Source organism: Cardiocondyla obscurior, linkage group LG06 (assembly GCF_019399895.1).
Source record: "Cardiocondyla obscurior isolate alpha-2009 linkage group LG06, Cobs3.1, whole genome shotgun sequence".
Classification (NCBI taxonomy): domain Eukaryota; kingdom Metazoa; phylum Arthropoda; class Insecta; order Hymenoptera; family Formicidae; genus Cardiocondyla; species Cardiocondyla obscurior.
In genome coordinates, this window is record NC_091869.1 from 4,547,420 (window position 1) to 4,570,083 (window position 22,664).

General features: G+C 40.2%; 2 protein-coding genes across 2 annotated transcripts; one reads left to right on the forward strand and one right to left on the reverse strand.

Moving 5' to 3' along the window:
* Window positions 1–779: 779 nt before the first annotated feature.
* Window positions 780–5,325, reverse strand: LOC139103408 (serine-rich adhesin for platelets). Its single transcript, XM_070658030.1, has 6 exons — window positions 4,815–5,325; window positions 4,115–4,269; window positions 3,804–4,026; window positions 2,672–3,720; window positions 2,290–2,591; window positions 780–2,111 (listed from the first exon to the last, which is right to left on the reverse strand). The coding sequence occupies exons 1-6, from the start codon at window positions 4,885–4,887 to the stop codon at window positions 2,039–2,041; spliced, it is 1,875 nt and encodes a 624-aa protein (XP_070514131.1). The 5' UTR covers window positions 4,888–5,325; the 3' UTR covers window positions 780–2,038.
* A 4,582-nt stretch (window positions 5,326–9,907) lies between these two features.
* LOC139103120 (F-box only protein 33) lies at window positions 9,908–22,570 on the forward strand. Its single transcript, XM_070657518.1, has 7 exons — window positions 9,908–10,578; window positions 11,044–11,138; window positions 11,245–11,436; window positions 11,510–11,914; window positions 12,014–12,262; window positions 12,344–12,545; window positions 12,686–22,570. The coding sequence occupies exons 1-7, from the start codon at window positions 10,117–10,119 to the stop codon at window positions 12,815–12,817; spliced, it is 1,737 nt and encodes a 578-aa protein (XP_070513619.1). The 5' UTR covers window positions 9,908–10,116; the 3' UTR covers window positions 12,818–22,570.
* Window positions 22,571–22,664: the final 94 nt, after the last annotated feature.

Consider the following 22,664-nt stretch of genomic DNA (forward strand, 5'->3'; position numbering starts at 1 on the left):
TAGCGCAAGGTAGGAACGAAACGTAAGAATGAGAAATATGCAAACGCAATAATTACATTGGCAATCAGAAGAAAAGATTTATTCGCTAATCATTTGTATTTCACAATATCATGAATAAGAAGAAGTTACAAGAGGTTCCAAGAAGCCCAAAGAAGTTCAATGTTACAGTCACAGAGAACTATGGTTCGATCGATATTGTGTGAGTTATCGAGATAGATTACGTAATTGCGATACGAAAATGAATAATTCATTGTGTCAATCTCTTGTGGAGTTTTTTAAAAAAAGAAAGAAATGTCATGATCGAAATGCTTAAAATCAAACGCAGCTTCTGCTCCCGCGCTTGTATTTATACGTATCTTTCTTTTTCTACGTGAATTATAGACAATTCATAATTAAAATATCACAATTTCACTTCCATTTACTCGTCTAACGTGAACACTTTGGCACTTCCGTTCTTTATTACTTTCCGATTTGGATACAACCTTACAGTGCAGCCAAGTTTTGTCCTTTCTTTTTTTTTTTTTTTTTTTTTTTTATACATATATCTACACAATGTAACAAAGCATAAGTATCTTTGATTCTTATTCACACCCAGATAAATAAAAAGATAATTTTTTATCTTACTAAAAATTTGATAAACCGATTGCTTATCCATCAGTCTTTCTAACTTTTGGTTCAAATCGGTCTTCTTAATTAAACCTTCAATATAAAATTGTACATACAGTCAAAAATGAATTTTGTTCTGCACTCGTCTTATAAGACAATATTAATGGCGTAAAAAAAAAAAAAAAAAAAAAAAAAATAGTACAATTCGAATAAGCGAATATAAATAAGAAATTTTTGATAGAGATACGTAACATTACTGCGCTGCGTAAATGCATACAGATCCATAAGTTAAAACTATAAATTATAAAATTATAATTGGAACAAACATTTGAAATATTTATCACCGCACAAAAGTGATCGGTAATAATAATAATAACGGTCTCCAATTAACCCCGGGAGTGTCGGGTTACAATTCGTACTCATAAAAATTTTACCCACGGCTGCTTGCTGTGCGGGTCTTTAATATTCGGTGCCATAGGCAACTTATATATTAACAAATATATTACTATAATTTATATACTGACAAAAATTTTGTGTCTTCCCTTTTTTTTTTTTAGACATTTCATGAAAGGAGTTTCATGAACTGTTATATTGTTAATAACTATCCTAATATCATATACATATACAGATATGAGTTTATTCTACTTTTTACAATAAAGATCTATCATTAAAATCTGTATAATCCTTTTGGATAAAACGGAATATTTCTTATTCGGTACATAAAATGATTCAGAGAGATACTGTCATGGTAACATAGTACGATGTGATGATAATGATAATGATATCAATGGTGTCAACAACGATTGACAATATTCGATACTCGCGGATTCGCGATACATTTACTGCAAGATTTTTTTCCACTGATCCATCTCAAAGCATTTCAAGCTTATAAGACTTCACTCGCGGTAAAATCTCACGCATCTCCGCTAGATGATAATGACAATGGTAACGAGTATGATAATACGATGAATAACTATAGAGGATGTCCCAAAAACTGGCAGTTTCTCTTAGATCTTACGCGGAAAGAGCAGAGAAGTTAAGAATTTCTTGGAAGACTTAAGCTGTTACCATATCAAACAAATTAAAAGATGCATGGAACTAACAGTTCCATAACATAAGTTATCCTTGCATCGCGCTAAACGTTATATAACAAATTTAACTATCTTTATCTTGAACCTTGACGTGATGCGGAAATTATAAATGCGTTTAATTAACAGTCTCATCCGAGAGAAGAAGCGCGATAATTCTGGGACACTCTGTATAGATTAAGTTTTTTTTTTTTTTCTTTTAAATAGTTTTAAGTAACATGTACATACTATATTGTATTTGTATGAATGTATGTATTCTTTATGTGTGCGTGTATAATTTTATTTGCGCACTTGAACATTTTCCTCTATTTTTTTTATTTTTTATTATTTTTTTTTTGTAATACTTAATTTTCGTCCGAAGATCCGCTAGAACTTTCTGGCATGGTGTTGAACCAATTTTCACGAGCTCCCGTAATCCTAGGTACAAAAACATTAAAAAAATTTATGTAGTACATTTTTCTACGTATGATAAACTTTACAAGTATTTAGCAATTTTGCATTTAACCTTTGATAAAAATGTTAATATAAAAAAAAGTTTGCCGTAGTTCTAATAATTAAGAAAGAAAAAACACAAATAAGTTAATGAAATCTTTACCTTGTACGTTGGCGCGTACATGTCGGCAGTGTAAGTGAAGTTCTATAATAATGTGGTGTGGCACTTGATGCTGCTTCGTCCGGCCTTCTGTGTAATGTCATAGTTTCATGAAGAGATGTAACGAGCTCGTCCTCGTTATCTAAGTAATAGCGGGAACCCGTCGCGCTTTTGCAGTTCTCGCACTCACTTCGATAATCGTCCGTGTCGTCGTGTAAAGTGGGTAACGCTTGCATGCTACAGGTACAAGTCACCGATTCAAAGCTACCGCTCGCATTGATCTCGTTAGCTACGCTCAACGAAGGCTGCAATTGAAAATCATTATTAGTAATATTAAATGTTTTAAAGTAGGGTGTATTATAAAATACATTGTACGTTTTTATACCGTGTATTCGCGAGTCCGTTCGGGTACGCTTGTCGAGTCCACGGCATAATTTTCTGATTGCGCCAAACCGGATGCTGATGCCACAGAAGCGTCTTTGTAAAACACATTCGAGTCTTTGGTATTTTTGTAACTGCTGGAAGTTGCAACTGCAGCTGCGGACAGCTGCACAGAACGCGACAGACTTTGAGATGCCGCAATGTTGCTCGGTGATAAACGAAGATAATCCCTCGCCGAACAATCTGTCAAGACATCCTTCGTTCTATTGACGACGCAAGTCAACGTGCGCGGAATTGTGCGATGGGAGGACACGTCCGAATTCGACAGAGTCGCTGATATCGTGAACGCGCCGCCACTGCTACCGCTTTGACGTGAGAACATGGTCGTATGCTGGCGATAGCTCTTTGGTATAGTGGAATGCGATATCGGTAGCAATGGTTGTGTACTAGCGTTGGCTACCGCGGAGTGTTGGCTGTCGTTGAAACTTGTCATGGCGACCGATGAGACCGGTAAGTTCTCATATGTATTTGTTCCCATTGTAAAACTCGTAGTGGAGGTGCTAGTATTCAGACCGACAGTGGATGACGCACTGCTTTGGCTTATTGGTCGATAACCGCCAGAATACGCGGGACTAGACAACGGTCTACTCGAAGACGACATCAAAGGTGTATGCAATGTACTGTCGGACGACGCTTGTGGGTTTACGGTGTTCAAGTCGCTTTGCGTATCTGTGACAACCGCTACGCTCGCATGATTGTTGCCATTTGGCATGTAATTATCTGAGAAGTTCATCGACAGCAACGTGTGCGGATTTATCGACAGTAATGCTTGTTCCGCCCTCGCGGCTGCGATTGCTTCCTCGTAAGGAGGAGGAGCCTCACCACGCGGAAAGTAATTGCTGCCTGGAGGCTTCCACAGGGAATAACCTGTCCCACAAGGTATGTCATCCATGGGAACCCCGTGGGGTAGCCCGCCTCTCTCCAAGTATCCCATATTACCTAAGCTTCTTTGGTCCTCTCCAAGTTGTCTATTTTCTCGGCCTGCCACACAAACTAAAAATAAGATAATTTTTATATCGTCAGTTTTACATTTACGAAAATAAGTGCACATTTAATCGTTCGTGTCACTGCATTACCTTGTATTTTACGTTGACGCAAACGATGTATCAAAAAAAATAGCAGACTCAATGAAAATATTGCTGTCACGAAACTGGCAACCGATCGCAGACCTATATCATAATTTACATTTCCATCTATCGCGTTAGTCCCTGCTTCGTCGGCCTTGTCATTCGACAATGCGTCGTCCAGACAAATAAACTCGCAACAGGTATTACCTCGTCGGAAAGACTTGCAATTCTCCTGTACAAAAAGTGAATTTATGATACGAGTTCTTCCAAGTTTAAAAGTAAAAAAATTTACTCAGTTACTAGAATGACGCTGTGTGTACCTCCAGAAATTTGCAAATAAATGCTTTGCACAATTTCGGATTGCCATTGTCACAAATGCAGAAGGTACATGGTTCAGGTCCAGGAATGTAGTGATAGCCGCTTTCATAAGAGTGCCCATGCTGATCCTTGCAAGCGACTCCACCTTCTGCGTGCACTGTAAATATCAATGCATATTATACTCGTCAATTATTTCACAAATTATATATCATATATTTCTTTTACTTTCTGCTAATTGCCAAATTAGAAGAAAGACATCCAGGCGCAATACAAAACGCAATTTACTCCGTTTCGCGGCGAAAAGTTCAATCTCGCCTCGTCATTATTCAGCTCGAAGTCTCGATCTGAATTCAATTCGACTTAATTTGCAGAGTAAATGTCGCTGACAAGAGTATACATGTTATATCCGCGGACGCACGCACGAGCGCACACACACGCACGCGTACGCGCACATGCCCGCGAGCCGCGAATCCACACGCGCGCGGACAGCTTCGCGCGTGTGCACTTTTATGCACACACGTTATATAGAACGTGTCCCATTTTTTCCTGACAGCCCTCGAGCGTTCGGCTTTGAGGCGCGAAGCACGTTCGCGGGGCACAATACCGCGGCTTCCTCCGGTAATCGATGCGGCTATAAAAATAAAAAGGCGCGACGGGAACGCGAGCGCCCGCGGACGTTTAAATACTATTAAATGAACTCACCTTTCAGCCGGGTGAGGGTGAACGTCAGGACCGCGTAACCGAATAGGTTACCGCCGCAGCTGCTGCGTCTCATCCTGCATCTGTTATCTCGTCATAACGTCCGGTGTGTCTCCGGGTCGGCCCCGCGAGATCCTCCTCCCACCTTCGCCGCCACTTCGTCCTCGCCGAGACCTTTGGACCTCCAAGCGACGTCACACCGCATGCCGTAGCATCGTCTGGTATCGGCGATCCCTCATTTCCTCACCGTGCTGGACTCTCGACCGCTAGAAGGGGGAAAAAAAAAAAGAAACGAGGACGCGCGCGCTAACCCCGCCGCCTGGCAACTACCATGCCTCGCGAACTCTCGACGTATTCGCACACCCTCACGCACTCACGCACTTCGCTGCGAGGTTCGCAATCTCTTCCCTTCGATCTCGTTGTTCCTGGATTGTTCAACGTCCACGGGTTGACCGTGGCAACGAGCGATTAACGTCGAGCAATTCCGCGGCACCGACTCCCGAAATGATCGATTAACGAGCAAACACGGGCCGTCGCCGCGAGCGAAATGCCATGCGACGGTGGCACCGCCTTTTTGGTCTTCGCGGAAAACCGGAGGGCTTACGGGCGGAGGCGTAGGTATCGTCGCATGTGACTATACTAACAGACTTTTTTTTTACTGGAAGAAATCATTGATCTTTGATTTTTTTTTTCTTTTTCACGTCAAATATTAATTTCTATCAATCTCTATCGTTTCTCCGGGGGAAAGTCTTTTTATTAACCATTATCAACTCATCAAATTTTCGTCAACGTCGTGTCCTCTCGCGGATTTTCTCCACAAGCCGTGAATCAACCCCCGCGCCTTCCCGCGGGGGTCGATCGACGCGTGAATCAGTGATCGCAGATTTTAGACGGGCAACATACGCACACTAGGCACAATGCCGTGTCTGTGTGTGCCTGTAGCGCCTGCTAATGCCTCGGACGCAGAGAGCCCAACTCGGAATCGCGGCTTCCACGCGACAGATACAGAGGCTCGTCCGTGTGAAGCCAGCGTTTCGGTTGCCGTCGGATAGAAGAACAGGCCAGACCTATACACTGTCTGTCCTGTTCTTTCGTGGCGTCGCCGGCAGATATCTCAGATCCGCTTCTCGGTAACATCGCGGAGTCTAAAATAATTTTAAGTAGTACGAAATTCGAGTTACCGAATTGTGTATGATCCGACATTTTCAATGTATAATGTAATATAAGTTTTTAATGTACAATGCAACAAAAATTTTCCGTCCCACTTAAACAGACTGCGGACTGTCGGTTGTATATACTTTTCATATTTTCTGCAAGTACAACCGGTGTGGTTAAAAATTTTTGATGCATCCTACACATCATTTTTCCTAAAGCAATATAATATTATTGCAAATAAATATATGTAATATATGTATACAGGCGCGCGCCTGTATTTTAATTTAAGGAAATAAGACAGCTGTCTTATTTAATTCATTAAATAATAAAATTGTAAAAAAAAGCATAATTTCTCTGAAAGTAATATATATTAAAGTACATGCATATAAAAATATATAAGTATACCTAAAACATATGTAATATAACAATTAAAATAAAAAGAAATAAAGACAATGAAATAAAGAATTTGTAAAAAAAGCATCATTTCTCTGAAAGTAATATATATTAAAGCATATGCATATGAAAATATATAAGTATACATAAAACATATGTAATATAACAATTAAAATAAAAAGAAATAAAGACAATTAAATAAGAAATTTGTAAAAAAAAAAAAAAAAAAAGCATGCGACTCACGAATCTGCATGAGCTTCAGCGGAGTTGTTGCCGGTGACTGTAACATAAATAGGAAAATATTAATTCAGACATGTTAGTTTCTTTTTAATAAAGATTTTGATTTAAAAATTAATGCTTACCTTAAAGTTGCTCCGCCGATGCAGGATACCCCCCGGGCCTGCTCCTCCTCTCAGATGGGAGGTCGTCGTCGTCGTCGAGTCATCTTTTCGCGCACTGGAAACTCTCGCGAAATACTGTCATTAACCCCTAACGCTATCACTCATAATTTAAATTATCACTCGTTAGTTTACATTATCACTCACAGTTTAAATTATTATTAAAACACGGCACCCCGTATTATAAACAAAAACGCGAAACTGTACACTCACACTCACTCACACTCACTCACATAATATTCACCGCGCACTTCATAACACTATGACTCATATTCACCGCGCACTTTATTACACTATCACTCATACCTAGTTTAAATTATTATAAAACAAGGAAAAATTGTTCGACTAGGACTTTAAAATTACTAAAATACGCATCGCACAATCCGGCGTACCGCGAATCTCTCAAGCAGCAGATGCCAATTTCCCGAATTGCGTGCAGTAGCGCACGCACTATCAGACACGGCTAACCATCCAGAAAACGACACTCCGCGAGGGACCGACGAATACCCCGGCTGTACGACGATCAATTACAAAATAAATTAAAAACGCGAATTACTATATCCCGAAAGCGCGAAACAATATTTCGATTACGAGAAAAGCGACCTTGTTTTGTAATAATTTAAACACGGCACCCCGTATTATATACAAAAACGCGAAACTGTACACTCACACTCACTCACACTCACTCACATAATATTCACCGCGCACTTTATTACATTATCACTCGTAGTTTAAATTATTATAAAACAAGGAAAAATGTTCGAATAGGACTTTAAACTAAAATACGCATCGCACAATCCGGCGTACCGCGAATCTCTCAAGCAGCAGATGCCAATTTCCCGAATTGCGTGCAGTAGCGCACGCACTATCAGACACGGCTAACCATCCAGAAAACGACACTCCGCGAGGGACCGACGAATACTCCGGGCTGTACGACGATCCATTAAAAAATAAATTAAAAACGCGAATTATAACCCGAAAGCGCGAAACAATATTCCGATCACAAGAAAAGCGACCTTGTTTTATAATAACTTAAACACGGCATCCCGTATTATATGCAAAAACACAAAACTGTACACTCACACTCACACTCACTCACACTCACACTCACTCACATAATATTCACCGCGCACTTTATTACATTGTCACTTAGAGCGTAACTTATCATAAAACAAGGAAAAATTGTTCAAATAGAAATTAAAAAATACTAAAATACGCATCGCACAATCCGGCGTAACGCGAATCTCTCAAACAGAAGATGCCGTTTCCCGAATTGCATGTAATAGTAGTGACCGGCAATAATAGCATGACTCACTGCGACAACGGTGACTAACGCGCGTAAGCTAGGGTGAAGTGCGTCAGGCCTTACCGCGGATCGCGTACGTGAGTCCTGAAGTACCGAAAGAAACGAGAAAACGAGGGAAAAGTTGGAGGAAGGCATCTTCATGGTCTGTTCTGTTCGCGACCGTACATGTGAGAGAGAACGCACGAGTGATCGCTAAGAAATCATTAGAGGCGCCTATAATGATTTCTTAGCGATCACTCATGCGTTCTCTCACACGCACGCGGAACAGAACAGAACATGAAGATGCCTTCCTCCAACTTTCTCTCTCGGTACTCCAAGGTTCACGCACACGATCCGCGGTAAGGCCTAACGCACTCCACCCTAGCTCACGCGCGTTAGCCGCCGTCGCCACAGTGAGTCAAGTCATCATTGCCGGTCACTGTACACTATTAGCACGTCTTACCAAACAGAAAATCGACACTCCGCGAGAGATAACGCGTACTCCGGCTGTACGACAATCAATTAAAAAATAAATTGAAACGCGAATCACTATATCCCGAAAGCGCGAAACAATATTCCGATCACGAAAAAGCATCCTTGTTTTATGATAAAATAACGTTCTCCGCGCACTAGATCACTCGCGGGATATTCACGACACTTCCGTTAAATCTTTAAACACGACCCTGAGACGTAAGCGCGGTCCAACTGTCACTTTAATCCTTCGGTCGGTGTAACGAACGACACAAAACTTGCACGAAGCATCGATATAAAACGGGCCGCGATATAAAATATTCCTACCGCGGTAGACACTCGCGGGATAGTCCACGACACTTCCTTTTAACCTTGGATCTCGACACAAAAATCTAACTGTCACTTCAAGCAAGGTCCACGTCACCTTGTTGCTCGGTCAAAAGTCGTCGGTAGAATGACCGCGGAAACTTCCCCCAACCCCTTCCATGTTTTCCCTACTATCGCGCGGGATATTCCTTACCCCCTTGTGTTACCCCCACCGGGGGGTATTCACTATCCCGCTTTTTATCTTTACCGTTATTCAAAACGCACAACCACCTTTTTCGTTAAATTTTGAATTTTGACTCGAGTAATTGATAGCTCAATAATTATCGAATAGAACAGAATATTAATCATAATTTCACTATCCCGCGTTTTATTTTTACCGCGCTTCAGAACGCGTTATCGCCTTTCTCGTTAAATTTTTGATTTTGATTCAAGAAATCGATAACTCAATAAGACGTCGAACGGAACAGAATATTAATCGTAATTTTTCTGTTTCAGATAATACTCTAGCATTGAAGGAAGGATCGACCCGACATTCCGCAGACATCCTGAGAAGAGGAGGAGAACCAGGAAGGGTATCAGGCATCGGCGGAGCAACTTTTTGGTGAGAATTAATTCTTTTTTATACAATCTTTATTAAAATTAAGCTTTACATTAATTTAAATGCTAACATATCTACATTAATATGTTTTATTTTATGTTACAGTCACCGACAGAACTTTAGAACTCCGCTGAAACTCATACAGATTGGTAAGATATGATTTTCTTCGTAGTTTGTAATTGCGGTCTTTTAAAAAATAACGCGCGCATGGATTCTTTTAGTAAATTATAAAATCATTACAAAATCTTTTTTTTGTATAGCTCTGGCCTGTTCTTCTATCCGACGGCAGCCGAAACGCTGGCTTCACACGGACGAGCCTCTGTATCTGTCGCGTGGAAGCCGCGATTCCGAGTTGGGCTCTCTGCGTCCGAGGCATTAGCAGGCGCTACGGGCACACACGGACACGGCATTGTGCCTAGTGTGCGTATGTTGCCCGTCTAAAATCTGCGACCACTGGCGTGAATTCAGTTCTGCCACGCGTATATATGTCCATGCGTGCGATACGGGCAGACGCGAAGTTCGCGAGGAGGAGGACGGTGGTGGTGGCAGTTAGAGGTGAGTGTGGCGAGCGAGACGAGCGGGCGGCACGGTCGCGAGAGAGTAGGCTGGTAGTGCTGTAAGTCGTGATCGCGAGTTCGGTGCGTGCACACATCGGCTCGCGGTACGTATCGCGCGTGCATGCACTCAACTTTATATGTATATACATATATGCCCGTCTCGGCTGTGAACGGCGCGGCCGCGGCCACGATCGGCGACAGGTCGAACAGCGAAGGAAACGGCTCGCGATTCCGGCCGATCGGCTGGTTGAGCGTGATGCGAGCCTGTGACGACACGTCGGACGTATTGCGGCTGGCAAGATTTCACGCGGCGATGACGGCGAGCGGCGTCGTCGCGACGGCATCGGAGAACGGGAACGAGGACGTTGCGACAGCGGAGATGGTGGCGACTTCGACGAAGCGCGAGGGACAACAGCTGTCTAGGCTGTGCACAGCGAACAGCTGTTCATCTTGCGTCCTTGCCTGCCGCGCGTCAGAAATGCCGCAGGAAGACCACGGCCCGACCTGGAATAATCTGCCCACCGTCATCCTGCAGGAAATATTCTCATATTTGTCGCACGAGACCAGAATAAGAGCCTCCCAGGTATATATGTACAAGAGAGAATGCGAGAGAGACAGAAAGAAAGAAAGAGAGAGAGAGAGAACGACAGAGTCAGAGTGAGAAAGAGCGAGCAGGAAGCGTTAGGAAGGAAAGAGATGACATGTCTTGTTTTTCTTCTTCTTTCACGCTGTAAACTGACCTGACATTGTGCCTGTCGATAATGCCGTGCTACGAAAATATTTCTTATTGAACATATACTATTGAAAACGTCCACCATGGTTCTTTTTCTCTTTCTCTTTCTCTTTTAATTTGACACGCTTGCTTAACCGTTATTTGCATGAGCCGAAGTTTAACTTACTAACGTTATCACGATGTGTGAATGTGTACGTGAGGACTCGAGTTTCTTTTCTATGTATTGTGTGGAAGAAATAATGTTATCAATTCTTTAGGACTTATTCTTAATTAATATAAAATTAGTTCAATAGGTTTGTTGTTGAATTTCCACAGGTTTGCAAAAATTGGAGATGTACTTTATTCCACCCAAATTTTTGGAAAAAAATCACTTTTGTGTTAAGGGATCAAGATAGCGTTATGTGGGCCCGGTTAGTAAATCCAGATTAGTTGAAAAGAAAAAAGAATAAACCAGATTAGTCATATATTTATAGACTTGTTAAATATTGTATAATACACATAGCATATTTATTATAGATTTTTGGCAAATCGTTTTGCTTTGAGTGTTCACGAAGCTACAATTCGTTGGCATATACCTAGATCTATCAACTGCCTAAGCGAGACGTGCAAGCTTCTGAAAAAACTAGGTCAAAACAGACAGTTAAAAAAATTGTTCTTGGAATTCAACAGTAATACTTGCGATTCTCCTTTCGATAACGAAGATGTCAGGTATTAATTAAAAATGCAAATCAATTATTTCGTCATTTTTACTAAAAAAAAAAAAAAATTGTTTACTTTGCAGTAACTACAAAAAATCCACATTGTTAGTAAAGTCCTTGGTAAATATTATTGAGACTTCTAATTGCCTGGAGACTCTGAGTCTGGGATGTAGAGAAGAGTTGATAATGAATTTATCAGAAATCTTGGAACCTCTCCGTCTTCATCACTCCAAACATTTAACACACCTCAGTCTGGCATCTATTAAGGACGATCCCGACTATTATGACTTCTTTGAATTTGATAATTCTATTTTTAATTCATTTATCAGATTGTCTATCTTAACTCTGGATTATGAGTATGTCAGCGATACTTTACTGGAAGCGTTAGATAGTGGATGTATGCAGAGACTTGTGATTCATATACATGGTTGGAAAGAAGATTATCCGGGAACAACAAATATGGCCTGGCAAATGTTTGTTCAAAAAAAGTGAGAGCATTAACTATATTTAGAATTATCTTAGTTATAAATAAAAATAGTATTTTAATGGAAGAGGATGAGTTTTAATTAATAATTATTTATTTGCAGTCCACAGTGTGAATTAAGACTCAATCTTATACATTCTTATGCCGGCGTTAAGGTTTTGGATACTGATATATTTTGCCCTGCTATGCCATTAACACACTTACAAGTTTTGTTTTGCGAAAACATTAATATCAGAGCACTACATCGATTATCAATGTGGTATGCACACACGCTCAAATCATTAACATGGATAGATTCGATTAATCGCAAGCAGTATGTACCATCAACATTTGATCCAAACGATCCAAATGGGTAAGGAATTTTTTCACTTTAACTCGTATCTCCCTGATGATAAAATATAATTTAAATATATAATTTTATTGTTTATTATAGTCCTGACTCTTTAGTTTTGATGGCATGGAAGTGTACTAAACTTACAAAGATGGTGTTCCTGGGTCATAAATATTATCAAGAAAATTTGTTGGCTATCGCGCGTCTTAGAGGCAATACTCTTAAATTACTGGTATTTGCAAAAAGTGATCTGACATCTGAATTTGAATTATGGCTTCAAGATCAGACTGAAAACATCGAACGTGTAAGTATACGAGTACCTTGACAAATATCTTTTATATTTTTAAATATAAAAATTTAGAAGTCGCATTTTATACGATAAGAAAATAACAAAATTTGAAGTCAGTAGAAAATTTTGTAAGTATACAATATTTCAACACTTAGGAAATTCGAGATATAATGGGTCCACATTGGATGCCGTTAAATGATTCAGATCTGCCAATGGTAATACTGAATCCTTTCAAAGGCGACAGTAGAGAAGTGATAATGCCGTTGGTTCTCAGTGATCAAAAATAATTTTTGACAAAAGTCAAGAAAAATATCTATTCAGTACGATTATCTGAAAATAATTTTTGGGCCACCAATTCTCAGAAGTAATATTACTAAATTTCATCTCTTGTTCTTCTACAAGATTATTTTTAACGAGGATGAAACGCTGAACAACATGCGCACTATAGATTCGAAATCTCGTTATAGTTTTCCGAGTTGGAAACTCTGGCGTAATGTGAAAGATACAGAGAGATAAACGCACACGTAACTTTCTCCTCGTTTACAATACTTCTATCGGTTACTATATCAATGTGATAAATAGTAGTCAAACTAGATCTACTTTTGACTTGTTGATGATATATCTGATGCAAATTACAACACATTTGCAGACAACGAGATGTCTTTTCAACTAAGAGACGATCTCTTCAGTGATTTATATGCACTATAGTTTTTTTCTTATGGAAAACCAGGAGTCGCGCTTTGTTGGCAAAGTGAAGCTAGAAATGTGATCACGAATGTACATTACCGCATCAAGAGCGATATGCTGATATCGTCCCTCTCGCCTATTAATCGATATTGCCAGAAGAAGCCAGAGTACATTTTATATTAACTACAATTATTATTCTGGTCAAAGAGTGCAGCACATTAAAATGACGTAGCTAAGAACAAGATTGCAGATGTGCTGTGAGTCTTGTGAGGGATGTACAATACAAAGCGCAATCGAGCTGGAACAAGGATACCGATGATTTGTCCAGCAAGAAGAAGAAAGTGCGCAATACGTAAAGGAAAAAGAAAGAAAGAGAGGTTCGGAACTCGTAATCTTCCACTGGAACGAATAACAAAATTCCAAACGTATGTAAGTAGAAATGCGTTTAACAACATATTTTTCCAATTCTCTGGGAAGTTAGGTGATAGCGAGCGCCAAGAGCATGACGTGCAAGAGTAAATATCTAGTAAGACTTCGCGAAAAAGTTCGTCGAATAAGCGTGGGAGCATTAAAAAGTCTCGAAGCTAAAGAGAAAAAAAATAGAAAGAAAACACGAAGTCAATACAGCGATCCGAGGTTATTTTTAATACCAAGACCAATCGGACGCTTCTGTACAAATATTAATATAACGCGCACCGGAAAGAGCGCAATCCACTCGACGAAATACGTAAAGCGCGGTTACGAGTAAAATAGAAAAAAGAAAAAAAATCGCTCGGTATATATTCATACCTGTTCAACGTATAACTTTCGACAGGTGATAATGCGTAGCGAACGAATAATGCAAATATATGTATAACCGTCTATACTGATCGTGCTCTTAGCGACCGCTAATGACGAACACACGAATATAGGTATATCTGTAAAATCGGAGTATTATCCGCTTTATCGTATATGTATGTATATGTATGTATAACTGTATTATCTGTCGAACTTTAAACACGTCAACATCCGGACGCAGCGCGCATCTATTTCTGTCGTGCGATTAACAATGACGATTATGAGAGCGTGTTTAAAAGAGAGAAAGAAAACGTAAGAAAGAGAATGAAAGCGCGAGAAAGAGAGAGTTATTCGTAACAAAGATGAAATACCAAAATGCAACCGTATATGCCGTATATACACACCGTTTACTATTCCGAGAGGTTATTTACTTTTTTTCGAGCTCTTGTATAATTATATTACATTATCGTATATCGTAACTTGTAGTCACACATGTATTAATATTGATTTTTATATGTGGTTTCTGTATATACGTCTCTCCATGCGTTCGAGATACACGCGCGAACAACGCGGAGTTGCGTGCGGAAAAATACAAGAGGAAAGTATGAAGATAAGGGAAGCACAAAGGAAAGGAGGATGAAGCAGATAAAAACGCGAAGAATGCAAGGAGCAAAAAGAATAAGCGTTTCTCTTCGACGTACGATCAGCTGTTATACAAGATGAACGGGCCTTAACATGTACCTGAGTCGCGGATAAGGGTAAATTCAATGAGAAATCTGTCACGCGACATCCACCATAGAAAGATAACCAGATTAAACACCTTATAATCGTCGCCGTTCTCGCGAATGTGTGGAGCGTATGTGCACACGCGCCCACGTTCGCCAGGACCACGATCGGACACTTAAGGTATATCACGCTCGTGCCCTTTCATTTCGTATTCCGCGCGTGTATATTTTTACATCAGGTGAGAAAAAAGGGAGAAAGTCTAACGCGAAACGAGAGGAGCCGATCAACGGTCTCCAAGAGTCGTAACTATTACCGAATAAACGCGGATGTAATTAACTAATGTTCGTCCGCTGACCACCGATAATACTCGGACTGGTCAAGAACTTTTACGAAATAATTTTATGTTTCTTCCCATTTTTCTTTCCAACAAACAAAAATTCCGCGTGAAGAAGAAAAAGAGGAAAAAAAGAAAAAACTATATTCGGGGACGCGATGTCCAACGTGTGAGTGTGATGATGAGCGAGAGAGAAAGAAAGAGAGAAAAAGATAACGAAAGTGAGAGTAAAGTATGTGAGCAAAAACCATGCGACAATTACGCGAGAACAAGTTTAATAGCGTGCGAATAGAGAAAGAAGCGAGGAAAAAAAAATTATTCGAGAGCGCGAAGCGAAATGATACGCGTTTGAATGTAACTAACAGATATCCGCGAATCGTAGAAACAAATCAAGTGATATGATAGTACCATCTCTGCGAGTCCTCTGTAATAAAGTAATATCGTGTGTAGAAAGGTGGTCGTGCACCTGCTCGACGCGGGCACAACGCAACTAGGTAACCACGTGTCGCTCTAGCGTGATAACGACAAAACCACAAGCATAAGACTGAATCTGCCGAAAGAGGTGTATACAACAAGTCGAGCGGGCTGCATGTTACCGCCGCGCGTTGCCATATTCATAAGGAGAGGCAGGATGGAAAGCACATATCCAAAAAAAAAAAATAAAAAAATAAAAATAAAAGAAATTGTTGCTTGTTCCGAGTTAAACACAGTAGCCGGTCTTTTTTCACGGTGTTCTTCGCTGCGCCTCAGACGCGCTTTTTCTTCCACGTTGCTTTCCACCTCGGCCTGGTCTAAAATCGCTTCGCTGTTGCGATCGAGCGAATGCGAATGCATTTATGAATATGTGCGTCGCGAATGCGAAATAAAACAAAAGGGATGGTGCACAAGCTAGCGTTTAGATCGGAATAAGCCCTGAGAGAGCTCACTCGATGGCGGTTCTCGTAGAAGCCGATAATATAACGTAAACCCTTAAAAGCAGCCTGCCAAGAATCAAAATACTGTAAAATATCAAACGAACGCTAGCCAGTACAGAATGCTAAGATCTATTTTTTAAGAAGCGAATGTATATTTTTGTACTAAGGCAGGCCTTAGCGTGTGATCGTGTCTTCTTGTGCATAAATGGCGAGACGAGAGCTGTGATTGTAATACGTGTTGGCGTAAATCTTGCATAGTATGCAAAAACAACACAGGGAACACGACACGAGAATCCCTGATCGATTGTTACCGAGTGAGCTGTAGGTATAGGCAGGGCGTTATAAAATCGAGAACAAAACATCTGTGATAAAGTAGAAAATCTTACAAGAGTGTTCGAGGGTGGACGAAGACCAGCGAGTGTCGTTAGAGAGGAGAAAAATCGAGGAAAAAGAAAGGAAGAGAGCTGTGGAGAACCGGAAATCCACGCGCGAACGTTAATGAAACTTGTACGCGCAAAAACCAGCGATTTCTTCGAGACTTAAATAGAGGGATTTATGAATCCGACGCTTTGAGGAAGAATTTGTGGTGCATATGATCAATTAGTAGTAGCAAATCTAATGAAAGTGCGATAAAGAAAGAAAAGAGAATGAGTCTGTCGACAAGATAATAGTCTTTCGACGAGATAGCCCGGTCTAACTGACAGACGACGACGACAACGACTCGATGAGCTCGGTCGCGCGGCTTACGTGAGTTTGCGATGCACATTCATTTTTTTTTTTTTTTTTTTTGTCAAAACCGGAGTGATCAAACGTGCACACGTTTCACAGAAGAGCCGTGGTGCCTTCGTCAAAAGTCCAATATAAAGCGTAATATATTTCTGCGTAATCTATGTCACATAACGGCACGTGTATACTGAGAGACAGATATGATGGCTAACATATGTAAGTACCACGGCTCTAAAACGAAACCACGGCTAGCGCGGAGATGTTCTCGTTGTTCCGTCTACGACATTCCACGATAAGAAGCGAGAACCGGGGACACGCGCGATTACTCCTTCGACTTCTTAATGAAACGTTGGTCCTCTCGACTCACTCTAGAATTTTTACGCTGCGGCAGTAAGCGTTCCTTCGATTAAAATCCACCGCTAATAGCGAAGCGCGCGCATTTAGATAAATTATAACGAGGTGGAAAAGGAAAACAAGCGTTAAGTTATCGTCGACTGAAAGCAAGATCGCACAAGATTATCGAGAATAACCGGAGTATGTATATGTATGTATATAGTTTGATTTTGACACGGACACGCGACACGTAGACGCATTTTGTTAAAACCCGCGCGAACGAAAAAGGTCGTCGTCGGGTTAGTCGGCGGCCACGAGTAGTATTATAAGTTCCTAAAAAGAAATACTTTTTACACGGTTTAATGCGATGAAACGAAGAGAGGGCCGGCATACGAATACACGCCCGTACACGAACAAGACAGAGCATTCAGTTCGATCGTAGATTTGTTCGTTTATTTGTTAATTCGTTTGTTTTCGGCGCTTTCCAATACTTTCGGACATGGCACGAGTAACGTTGTCGTAATTTAACGAAGTACGAGTGTGTGTAATCCATTCCGACTGATGGGAATGAGTGTGAAGTCGTGGAGAAAATGTTAAGCCAAGCAGCGCGAGTCGAATCAAAATCGGTAGAAGCCGAAAAGTATTGCGCAGCATCGATCGGAAGCAGACGATTTTTACGATCTTTATGCGAATTATGCGTGTCTCGTTTCGATGATCGCGAAGGGTGTATATTCATTAAATTATTAACTTAAGCCCCGAACGACGATCTTGTTACTTCTAAGAGGCACGAATAAACTTGTAACTACGCCTATCAATTTTCGTAGATCGTTATCAGTGGCAACCGATGCTAATTGTTCGACTTGCGTTTATTTTCGAAACGGACGGTTCGTACGTTTACGATTGATTTGTACCTGCCGTCGCAACGTTGGCGACCATCGCGTTCCGCTCGTGACGAATGATCTTTGCCCATCGGGATAGGAACGGTATTGCCAGACACGCGCATTCCTCTATTGATATCACGCGCAAGAGAGCGTGATGATATCGCACAAACAGCGTTAGATGTAAGCAACGAGCTGTGTAAGCGAAAAGTTCGTACCATCGCGCAATCAAATCTAAAGATTTCTGGAATCTTTCACGACGGGCTTTTGCGAGCCCACGTATGTATATTTTGTCGCTATAACATTCGTTCATAGTTATGGATCTTACAGTGTCCTAGTTCTAGCGCACGCGAGTAATGCCGTCGAATATGGGATGATCGTTCGAGTGCACATCCCATTCCGAATGCATTTTTAACTCTCTATTGCCGGAGTTACCTCTCTGAGGATCTTTAAAGAAAAGTAAAGTACATTAAATTAAAATAAATCTGTTTTGGAAAATACGAAGCTTGGAAACGAATTAATAACTTGATATAAAATTATATAAAAATAACAATTTAAAGTTAAACCAATCGGCAAGAAGAGAGCGCGGTGAGAATAACGAAACTAGCACGCGATGTTACAAGGCAATGGAAAGTTAAATCGAACTGAAAGCGTAGCGTGTAATGGTGATAATGATCCAGAGCATCGAAGCACTGTACCAGGCTCGTCACTGCGATCTCTATTGCGTTATGTATGAAAACAAAGGGTATTAAACCAGCAAGAGCGGTGTAAAGGAATTTATATGACGACACTTTTTGTTAGATGCGCCGTAATCGAAATAGATTCTTAATCACTCGCCCTCGAACTGACTGAGAAACGTGCTAAATAGATTTTTGACGTAAAGCAATTTCTGAACGTATGTTTAAAATTCGAAGCGTTTCGTGTAGTATATAATACTGTCGGTATAAAATTTGGTTTATCGCTGTAAAAAGTTGTCAGCAAAAATTTCGTTTAGCACGGTAGTATCAGTTTTAGTTTCTCAGCGCAAGGAACATATGATCTAAGATATAAACCCTTTAATGCTCAGGTGTTGTTACCGCAGAATCCCGCCGAGTTCAATCGATGAATAATTACAGATGTATGTATAAATAATACTCGTCGCTTTTGGAACCTGTCACGTCGATTGAATTGTTCCGTACGAGTCGTCCCGGACTCGTTCTTTGAAAATGGCATCGCGGTATTTGATACCGGTTGAATAAAAACGGGACTCTGTTGAGCGTAACAAGAGCGATCACTGCTTTACGAACGTTGTTCCCTATCGATGGAATAGGATTGAAACGACGCGAAATCGTGACGACACGGCCAAGCGGACCAAGATATACCTGTAATTACTTCTCGTCGACTCTGTAGCATTTAGTTTCATTAAGTATTAGCATTGTCGGCAACTGATTGCCGATTGTTGTACACATTGTGATGAGGAATTGCGCGAAAGTCACGCGCTCGCTTTCCGTGACGGTGACGGCGTGTTCGCCGCGATTTAGCGTCGCTTTCACATTTTCCTATCTGCAAAAAGTGACGCTTCGTTGATACATGTTATTCATTACACACGGCGTCGTTGATGCAACAATGTGAACAAAGAAAAAAAAACTCGCGATCGGTGCTAATTAACAGACATGTTATCAAACGTTAACGTTTTCCGTCTCATATTCTTGTATATGTGACATGCATTGCACGTGCAATGTAATAACGAGATGTTGAGGAGAGAAAATACATTGGCGAAGTCTATTAAATCTTGAAACGATTTTTTTGGCATTCGACTTTTCGCTGATGCGACGTAACGAAACGTAATCAATATAATTAAGGAGTCTCGTCACGAAGTCAATTTTTCGCTCCTCCCGAATCTCCGCGCATGAAGTTTCTCTACATTGGTCGTTGTAAGAAAAGTCGTTTTCAAGTTCCTTCGCGAGTGGAATAATCGTCTCACAAATATACTTTTCTTCTGACAACCCGTGTAAAACGAATCTAAAGATAGCGGTTCTTACTACTTCGAGGGTAGATCTTGTTCGGACGTAGTTTCGCTGAATATTACGGAGACGGATTTTAAAGTACACAAAAAAATTACCGCACGGTATAAAAGCGGGGATACGTTTTCCATTTCATGTGCTGCCCGATGTAAGATCAAGTGGAGTCAGCGTCGAAACCAGCATTGAAGTCTCACTCGTTGTTGCTTGTGATGTCGGACCATCACCCGAATGAACCAACCGCGCTATATATTTTTCTCTGCCAATGTAATCGCGTCATACACTACCGAATACTTGTCTCACTTAGCGAGATTAACGAATTGTAAGATGTATATGTATGTACGTTGCGTGTTCGTCTATTCTATGCGTATTATATTGTGTGTGTGAGCGCGCCGACGAGAGAGGCTTCGCGATCGTAGATTAATTATCGCGCGGCTTAATTCGACGATGAGGAATCGCGAAGGTCAGTCGATTTTTTTTTTTCGCTGCCCTCTTCGTGCTCGTTGTTGTACCTATTCTGAGACTGCCGCAAACAACAGCGGTGAAACACGAAAGCTCGTTGTAATCGTGCATTATTTTCTAAGCACTATCGATGTTAGTTAGACCCGCTTTCCGATGCCCTCGACGCGCGTCGGATCACATTTAATTGTGAAACAATGGAAATTGTATAACACGTTGCAAAAATAATTCAAGGATCACTTTCCTAAAGAGGCGATATCTTTGAAGATGATAAATCTATGTTTGAGAACAAAATTTTGATTTTGAGATTGGAATAGCCTGCGATATGTAAAGTATATCAATTTTTAATCCTGTAAATCTATTTCCTTAAAATCTAGTCTAGTTGATTATTTTGTTGAGTAGTAACGAACTGAAAGATACGTTGTATGCTTTTATCTATATTTTCTACTGAAAATGTATATTTATTTTTGAATCATGACTCTTAGCACAAGTGCCTTTATGTTAATTTTGTTGAGAAAAAAAAATATATATGAATTCGTTATACATAAAGTAGGAAGTAAGTATTTTTTAAGTCTCAAGGAATGTAGGCCTCGGAAAATAGATTTATTAGCGATTGAAAAAAAAAGTAAAATGGGATGCGACAAGTATTTTCCGTACATTTAACTTAATGCTATTTTTGATCAAGTTATTCTCTGAAAGGTTATCTTGTTCTCTTTTAAAATAAATATATTTATATATATTTTTTAATTATTTTAATTAACTGGTTGTTACGTTTAAAGCTTGTATGTATTTGTTTATGTAAAGCAATTTATTTAAAGTGATCCCTCAATTATTTTTGGGCAGCGTATAACATCGTCAGTCGATTTAACGATCGTCGAGACGCTCGTCGTTGCGTTTTAATTTTTTATGTGCCGTTATGCATTATTAAATTAAGTAGTAGTAATCGTACCTCATTTATATCTTCGAGTAGAATTCGACTTAATGCTCTAACAAGATGCTGAGTTTACGAAATTCTTTGGTTAGATACATTAATTTAAACTATTTAATTACAACGATACATTCTTGTAAGCAAAATCTAATTATCTTATATATTAGTTGTTCTTTTACAATTTATTGGACAGAGATTTGTTTTTGTAGTTTAGAATATATACATATAAACGAATCGAGATATTTAAAAATTTGCTTGTTCTTGTAACTTTTAATAGAAGCTGAAGAAGAAACATTTTTTCTATCAAGCTAATAGTTGTGAAAATATACTGTCGTTGTTATTGCGTTAAGTCGCTGTTGGTGCATCGAATACGGGAGTACGTAGTCATAGAAAAGGGGGAAAAAAAAGTAGATTTCTTGTTCGATTCAGTAAATACTTGTTTATTTAATTCAGTAATAATACAGTAAATACTTCGTTCTTTTCGTTTCTAGATCATACGAAGCTGCAGCCGAGCTATTTGCGCGGCGCAATGTGATACAGCTTATCTTTTGATTTTTTTGCTATCCTTTTTATTTTATTTTTTTTATATTTTTGTTTCGTTTAATGCATATGAAACGAAATCCCTCTTCGAACTGCTTGCGAATGTGTCTCTTCTGCAGCTTCGTATGTTTATAAATTTCTCGTATTCTACTCGTGTATATTTCGGTACACACTCTTGACCCGGTAACACGAGTTTCACGCCACGTTCTAGTGCGAGTTTCGTCCCGTGGTCCATGAGCGCGGAAGTGTGAGTGCGCTCTCCTTCCCTCTTCCTCTTCAGAATTAATTTCGAAGCGACATCATTACGACAACGTTTCTTGCGTACCGGCGTTCCTCTCCTCTCCAAAATGCACGATCCTGAAATACAATACCGGAAATACAGCCGTACGGAATTGCGGAAGGGCCGAGGCTCGTCATTACAACCTAGGAAACCTGTGTTACGTATCGTAGAAGTCTGTTATTGTACCACTTTAATGCTACAAATTACCTCCATCGTTTCCCGCGGACGCCGTACGAGCCGCGGGCAAGCATTTTTACATATAAATATCTTCGCCAGAGCCGTTCTAACGTATCAGTATTCCTTCGACTTCGAAGCCCCCGTAGGATTGTGTACCGATCTGCCGTTTTTACGTCTTACTCCTGTAATAAATAATAGATAACAGATGTCCTTTGGAAATGTGAATCAATTTTTAAAAATGTATGAATCGATAAATAAATAATGCATGGCATAAAGAGTAACTTCGGCAGGTTTCTTGTACGAGGAATTTACATACGTTTTTGATCGCGCGCACGTTGTCGCGCGGTCGCGCCGGTACGATTTGAAGTGAATCGC

What these genes read in the sequence shown, in the direction of transcription:
- LOC139103408 (XM_070658030.1), bottom strand. Translation starts at nt 4,887, where the DNA reads ATGAGACGCAGCAGCTGCGGCGGTAACCTATTCGGTTACGCGGTCCTG. An exon ending in TTATTTGCAAATTTCTGGAG is followed by an intron (nt 4,027 to 4,114) that starts GTACACACAGCG and finishes CTTTTTGTACAG; the next exon opens with GAGAATTGCAAGTCTTTCCG. An exon ending in GCGTCAACGTAAAATACAAG is followed by an intron (nt 3,721 to 3,803) that starts GTAATGCAGTGA and finishes TCTTATTTTTAG; the next exon opens with TTTGTGTGGCAGGCCGAGAA.
- LOC139103120 (XM_070657518.1), top strand. Translation starts at nt 10,117, where the DNA reads ATGCACTCAACTTTATATGTATATACATATATGCCCGTCTCGGCTGTG. An exon ending in CCAGAATAAGAGCCTCCCAG is followed by an intron (nt 10,579 to 11,043) that starts GTATATATGTAC and finishes GAATTTCCACAG; the next exon opens with GTTTGCAAAAATTGGAGATG. An exon ending in CAAATGTTTGTTCAAAAAAA is followed by an intron (nt 11,915 to 12,013) that starts GTGAGAGCATTA and finishes ATTTATTTGCAG; the next exon opens with TCCACAGTGTGAATTAAGAC.